General features: G+C 50.9%; 1 protein-coding gene across 1 annotated transcript; it reads left to right on the top strand.

Annotated features, from left to right (window-relative positions):
- The first annotated feature begins 1,021 nt into the window (after positions 1–1,021).
- On the top strand, positions 1,022–5,793 carry FITM2 (fat storage inducing transmembrane protein 2). Its single transcript, XM_077252782.1, has 2 exons — positions 1,022–1,300; positions 4,762–5,793. Exons 1-2 carry the CDS (start codon positions 1,128–1,130, stop codon positions 5,369–5,371), a joined length of 783 nt encoding a protein of 260 aa, XP_077108897.1. The 5' UTR covers positions 1,022–1,127; the 3' UTR covers positions 5,372–5,793.
- Positions 5,794–6,736: the final 943 nt, after the last annotated feature.

The following is a 6,736-nucleotide window of genomic DNA, read 5'->3' as shown; positions in this document are numbered from 1 at the left end:
TGCTTGATACAATAAATACAAAATAAAGACATTTCTATATAAAGCATTTAACTCAACGTCAAGAGTGCACTTGATTTTATTCTCCTATACTTCTTGGGAGGATTTCCAGTTACCAGCACCTCCAGATCGGGCTGAGTGCACCCCCCAATAGTCACTGCCATCTCTCCAGGCATGGTGGAGATTATCAGTGTAGCAGCAGAGGGTAGAGTTTGGGGGGCATGTATACCTTCTTTCTTACTTTTATATGGATGGTTTACCAATGTTAAAGGGGTTTTCCACTCTGTCTCAAAGGTGATCAAAGGGAAACTGCCTTGTGGAGAGAAGAAAAAAAGAAAGCAGACCTATCATCGTAATCTGCCCTCCAGCACTGCCGCTCTGTCTCTTGCGGACCATAAACCATGCTTTTTTTTTTTTTTTTTTTTTTCCTTTAAGCAGATTTGCTACTAACTGATCACTTTAAAATATAGCAGCAAACCCCTCTAACATAGGGAAGTCATTAGCTTTGTGGCACGGCACTCCCATTTGCTGATGAAGAGAATCCCAGCAGCAAATAACCAGATTAGGGTACAAGCTGTGCGGCAGACGCTTGGTACAGTCGTGGCTTACGCAGCCACAAATGTCGGTCAACTGATAGCTGGCTGCTTGGAGACATCAGCCACGGCAGCTAAGGGGCCACGGACAGCCCTTTAATGGCGTGAGGCCAAGGAAGGCGAGGACCCACGGGCAGGCAGCGGACCATCACCCTCCATTGGTAACGTATGGCCTCTTTAACATTTCTAGGAATCACATTACTTCAAAGCAGCTACATTAGAAAATGCAACAGAATAATAAAAACAAAATCAAGTAAAAACACTTCAAAGTGTGCAGGACGTCTTAGGGCAATGTTACAGATCGAGCATACAGGGAATTTCTTTAGAATAAACACCCAAGGGACATTCTTCGATTTTGTGCAAGAATAAAAGTAACAAGCTCAATTACAACATAGCAATAAAGCTTGGAAAAAAAAAACAGCAGATGACTCACGAGCCGCCATGTTTGAATATACCAAACTGCCCTGAGTCAGCTGTGGATCGTGATTGGGCAGAACATGTCACGTGTCTTCTAACAGACAGCGGCCTCGGCCCAGCATGGAGCAGATGGAGGCTTTGGCTTCGTGGTTACGGAGAAGATGTTTCAATGATAATCTCCGGAGACACGCGGCGTGGGGACTGGCGCTCATCTCACTGGTCGGCTCGCTGGTGAAGGAGCAATGGCCGCTGGCGGACTCTTACTTCAGTAACAAGAAGAACGTCCTGAATGTGTGAGTGACGGGGGCGGGGCCTCGGCAGGTCACAGGCTTGTCATTGTACAGTGTAATGTGCGGGGCGCCTCCTAGCGCCTGTAGGCAGTTACTACAGGAGCGTGTAATGAGTGTTCTATACTATCTATAGGACAGAGTCCTGAACATAAATCCTGCCGTCCTCATAGCACGTCCTGCTGTAGTGAGGGGGGACATTCTGCTATCTTTTGGGGATGGGACTCACTGGAGGCAACGTACATCAAACGTTTCCAGCCACAGTCTTTGCCCCCATAATATTGCCAGCCACAGTCAGTGCCTCCATAATATTGCCAGCCACAGTCAGTGCCCCCATAATATTGCCAGCCACAGGCAGTGCCCCCATAATATTGCCAGCCACAGGCAGTGCCCCCATAATATTGCCAGCCACAGGCAGTGCCCCCATAATATTGCCAGCCACAGGCAGTGCCCCCATAATATTGCCAGCCACAGGCAGTGCCCCCATAATATTGCCAGCCACAGGCAGTGCCCCCATAATATTGCCAGCCACAGGCAGTGCCCCCATAATATTGCCAGCCACAGGCAGTGCCCCCATAATATTGCCAGCCACAGGCAGTGCCCCCATAATATTGCCAGCCACAGGCAGTGCCCCCATAATATTGCCAGCCACAGGCAGTGCCCCCATAATATTGCCAGCCACAGGCAGTGCCCCCATAATATTGCCAGCCACAGTCAGTGCCCCCATAATATTGCCAGCCACAGTCAGTGCCTCCATAATATTGCCAGCCACAGTCAGTGCCTCCATAATATTGCCAGCCACAGTCAGTGCCCCCATAATATTGCCAGCCACAGGCAGTGCCCCCATAATATTGCCAGCCACAGGCAGTGCTCCCATAATATTGCCAGCCACAGGCAGTGCCCCCATAATATTGCCAGCCACAGGCAGTGCCCCCATAATATTGCCAGCCACAGGCAGTGCCCCCATAATATTGCCAGCCACAGGCAGTGCCCCCATAATATTGCCAGCCACAGGCAGTGCCCCCATAATATTGCCAGCCACAGGCAGTGCCCCCCAAAATATTGCCAGCCACAGACAGTGCCTCCATAATATTGCCAGCCACAGTCAGTGCCTCCATAATATTGCCAGCCACAGTCAGTGCCCCCATAATATTGCCAGCCACAGTCAGTGCCTCCATAATATTGCCAGCCACAGGCAGTGCCCCCATAATATTGCCAGCCACAGGCAGTGCCCCCATAATATTGCCAGCCACAGGCAGTGCCCCCATAATATTGCCAGCCACAGTCAGTGCCCCCATAATATTGCCAGCCACAGGCAGTGCCCTCATAATATTGCCAGCCACAGCCAGTGCCCCCATAATATTGCCAGCCACAGTCAGTGCCCTTATAATATTGCCAGCCACAGGCAGTGCGCTTATAATATTGCCAGCCACAGGCAGTGCGCTTATAATATTGCCAGCCACAGGCAGTGCTGCATAATGTTGCCAGCCACAGTCAGTGCCTCCATAATATTGCCAGCCACAGTAAGTGACCCCATAATATTGCCAGCCACAGTAAGTGACCCCATAATTTTGCCAGCCACAGGCAGTGCTTGCATAATTTTGCCAACCACAGGCAGTGCCGCATAATGTTGCCAGCCACAGGCAGTGCCCCCATAATACTGGCAGCCACAGGCAGTGCCCCCATAATATTGCCAGCCACAGTCAGTGCCCCCATAATATTGCCAGCCACAGGCAGTGCCCCCATAATATTGCCAGCCACAGGCAGTGCCCCCATAATATTGCCAGCCACAGGCAGTGCCCCCATAATATTGCCAGCCACAGGCAGTGCCCCCATAATATTGCCAGCCACAGGCAGTGCCCCCATAATATTGCCAGCCACAGGCAGTGCCCCCATAATATTGCCAGCCACAGGCAGTGCCCCCATAATATTGCCAGCCACAGGCAGTGCCCCCATAATATTGCCAGCCACAGGCAGTGCCCCCATAATATTGCCAGCCACAGGCAGTGCCCCCATAATATTGCCAGCCACAGTCAGTGCCCCCATAATATTGCCAGCCACAGTCAGTGCCTCCATAATATTGCCAGCCACAGTCAGTGCCTCCATAATATTGCCAGCCACAGTCAGTGCCCCCATAATATTGCCAGCCACAGGCAGTGCCCCCATAATATTGCCAGCCACAGGCAGTGCTCCCATAATATTGCCAGCCACAGGCAGTGCCCCCATAATATTGCCAGCCACAGGCAGTGCCCCCATAATATTGCCAGCCACAGGCAGTGCCCCCATAATATTGCCAGCCACAGGCAGTGCCCCCATAATATTGCCAGCCACAGGCAGTGCCCCCATAATATTGCCAGCCACAGGCAGTGCCCCCCAAAATATTGCCAGCCACAGACAGTGCCTCCATAATATTGCCAGCCACAGTCAGTGCCTCCATAATATTGCCAGCCACAGTCAGTGCCCCCATAATATTGCCAGCCACAGTCAGTGCCTCCATAATATTGCCAGCCACAGGCAGTGCCCCCATAATATTGCCAGCCACAGGCAGTGCCCCCATAATATTGCCAGCCACAGGCAGTGCCCCCATAATATTGCCAGCCACAGTCAGTGCCCCCATAATATTGCCAGCCACAGGCAGTGCCCTCATAATATTGCCAGCCACAGCCAGTGCCCCCATAATATTGCCAGCCACAGGCAATGCCCCCATAATATTGCCAGCCACAGTCAGTGCCCTTATAATATTGCCAGCCACAGGCAGTGCGCTTATAATATTGCCAGCCACAGGCAGTGCGCTTATAATATTGCCAGCCACAGGCAGTGCTGCATAATGTTGCCAGCCACAGTCAGTGCCTCCATAATATTACCAGCCACAGTAAGTGACCCCATAATATTGCCAGCCACAGTAAGTGACCCCATAATTTTGCCAGCCACAGGCAGTGCTTGCATAATTTTGCCAACCACAGGCAGTGCCGCATAATGTTGCCAGCCACAGGCAGTGCCCCCATAATACTGGCAGCCACAGGCAGTGCCCCCATAATATTGCCAGCCACAGTCAGTGCCCCCATAATATTGCCAGCCACAGGCAGTGCCCCCATAATATTGCCAGCCACAGGCAGTGCCCCCATAATATTGCCAGCCATAGTCAGTGCCCGCATAATATTGCCAGCCACAGTCAGTGCCCTCATAATATTGCCAGCCACAGTCAGTGCCCTAATAATATTGCCAGCCACAGGCAGTGCCCCCCATAATATTGCCAGCTACAGGCAGTGCCCCCATAATATTGCCAGCCACAGGCAGTGCCCCCTTATTACCAGGCGCAGCTGGTGACCCCCATAAGACATTACTGTGGACTTGCGATTGCAGCCAGTGCAGTGCCCCCTGTAAATTGCCAGCCTGTGTGATCTCCTCCATGACTGTGACTGTACGCTGTATGTAATCTGCTCTTATTCCGCCTCCTTTCCCGCCAGGTATTTTGTGAAGGTCTCCTGGGGATGGACGTTCCTCTGCCTTTTGCCATTCATCGCTTTGACCAGCTACGTAGCTACGAGGAGCCTGAGCGCAGTGTTCCGCAGGCTGAGCGCCCTCCTGGTGGGGACCATGATCTGGTTTGCCTGCACCAATATCTTCATGGTGATTGAGAACGCCACGGGCACGTGTTATAACTCCTCCGCCGTGCTGGAGATCCGAGCAGACTACACTGATAAACGCTCCTGTATCGCCAGCGGAGGCTTCTGGGATGGATTTGACATATCCGGCCACTCGTTCCTGCTGCCGTACTGCGCCCTGATGATTCTGGAAGAAGCCGCCGTCCTCCACTTTGTTCGCTTTGACAAGTCCTGGCAGAAGCATCTTATTAATGTCCTGACTTTATCACTGGCCTTTCTGCTTTCCGTGTGGATTTTTATGTTTGGTTGCACTGCCCTTTATTTTCACGACTTTTTGCAAAAATTCCTTGGAACAAGTTTTGGAATTTTGGCCTGGTACGTGACTTACAGGCGGTGGTACCTGGTGCCATATTCCCCTGGACTCCCACTGAGGTTCACTACCAAAGAGGGGAAACGAGGCTACAGTAAATAATGCCATCTGTCGGTACATGTGCCCGGGTTACATGAAGCATTTCCCACACCAAAAAATCACCCGTCTATTAATTAAAGCAACTGTTTCTCAATTAAATGTATTTCCGGGAAAGCTGGGTGGCTGTCAGTATTGCACCTACTGTAGACACCGATCTTTGCAGTTCTCTAGGAAAGCTGGGTGGGAACAGTAATGGTAGAGATGTTGGTTGACACCCAGCTGTCCCAGGAAGAGATGTAACCGGCACTTATTTCTTTATATTTGGGTGCGACCCCGCAGTCACCAATGTGATACTTGGCGATACGATCATTTATTAAAAGCAACTGGCCGGTGAATTCTTAAAGGGGTGGTCCGCTGCTTGGACAACGCCTTCTCATTCCCCATGTATGGCCCTGTTAAAATAAAAACACACCTCTGGTTACGGCATTTTTCCAGCGGTGTCTGCTCTTTTTCTGCCAGGGTTCACGGCGCCAGCACGAGAGGGGAGTATACTTTTTTTTCTTTTAACAGCGTCAAACACTCCGCTTGAGAAGGTGTTGTCCTAGTAGCGGACATCCCCTTTAGGCCGGCATCACACTGGCGTTTTAAACGGCCGAGTGCAATACGATAAAAAATCGCATTGCACTCGGACCAATGTTAACATATGGGGCAGCTCCCAGCAGCCGACTTTTTGTCGGCCGTTTTCTTCGGTCCGAGACAATCGCAGCATGCTGCGATTGTCTCGGACCGAGGAAAACTCTGGGCGAGTGAGACAGCGCACACCACTCGGATATCATCCGAGTGCTGTGCGTTATAAGCGGACCCCAGCAATGGAGGAGATGGAGAAATTCATTTCTCTGCCTCCTCCGCAGCTGTGCTCCGATCCTCCCTGTGCGGGAGAATCGTAGCACAGACGCATGACACTCGGCTCCTGCTCTGCTGCGAGCAGGAGCCGAGTGTCATTAGCATATTGCATCGGATGCAATACGCTAGTGTGAAGCCGGCCTTAAAGGAATTGTTGCCGGTTCAGACTATTACTTTAAATAGGGAAAAAATGCACAATAAATAGGAAGCTTTGCCATTCAGGGCTTTAGAAAAGATGGGTGTGTACAGAAGAAACTGCAGACACAAGAGGGTAACTGGCGATTTTAATTTTTTTGGAGGGGAAATGTTTTTTAGCTGCCAGGGGGCGGTATGGTTTACAGAGACCAGACTAGAATATTTAATGCCCGTTCTTATCTGGCGCCCAACAGTCTATGGGGGCACTCTGCCTCCAGAGCAGTGTTATAATCGTACGTTCCCTTTATCCTATGTCTTTTCAATGTATCCTTGTCCAAGTGCCAGGGGGGAGGAGGGCAAAATTTGGGATTCTTGAATATTTTTTAATTT

The sequence above is a fragment of the Ranitomeya variabilis genome, chromosome 4, assembly GCF_051348905.1.
Source record: "Ranitomeya variabilis isolate aRanVar5 chromosome 4, aRanVar5.hap1, whole genome shotgun sequence".
Lineage (NCBI taxonomy): Eukaryota > Metazoa > Chordata > Amphibia > Anura > Dendrobatidae > Ranitomeya > Ranitomeya variabilis.
The sequence above is the reverse complement of the archived record's forward strand: the minus strand, read 5'-3'. Positions and strand labels throughout refer to the sequence as shown.

Coding starts and splice junctions, on each gene's coding strand:
- FITM2 (XM_077252782.1), top strand. CDS start 1,128: ATGGAGCAGATGGAGGCTTTGGCTTCGTGGTTACGGAGAAGATGTTTC. Junction 1,301..4,761: donor AAGAAGAACGTCCTGAATGT/GTGAGTGACGGG, acceptor CTTTCCCGCCAG/GTATTTTGTGAAGGTCTCCT.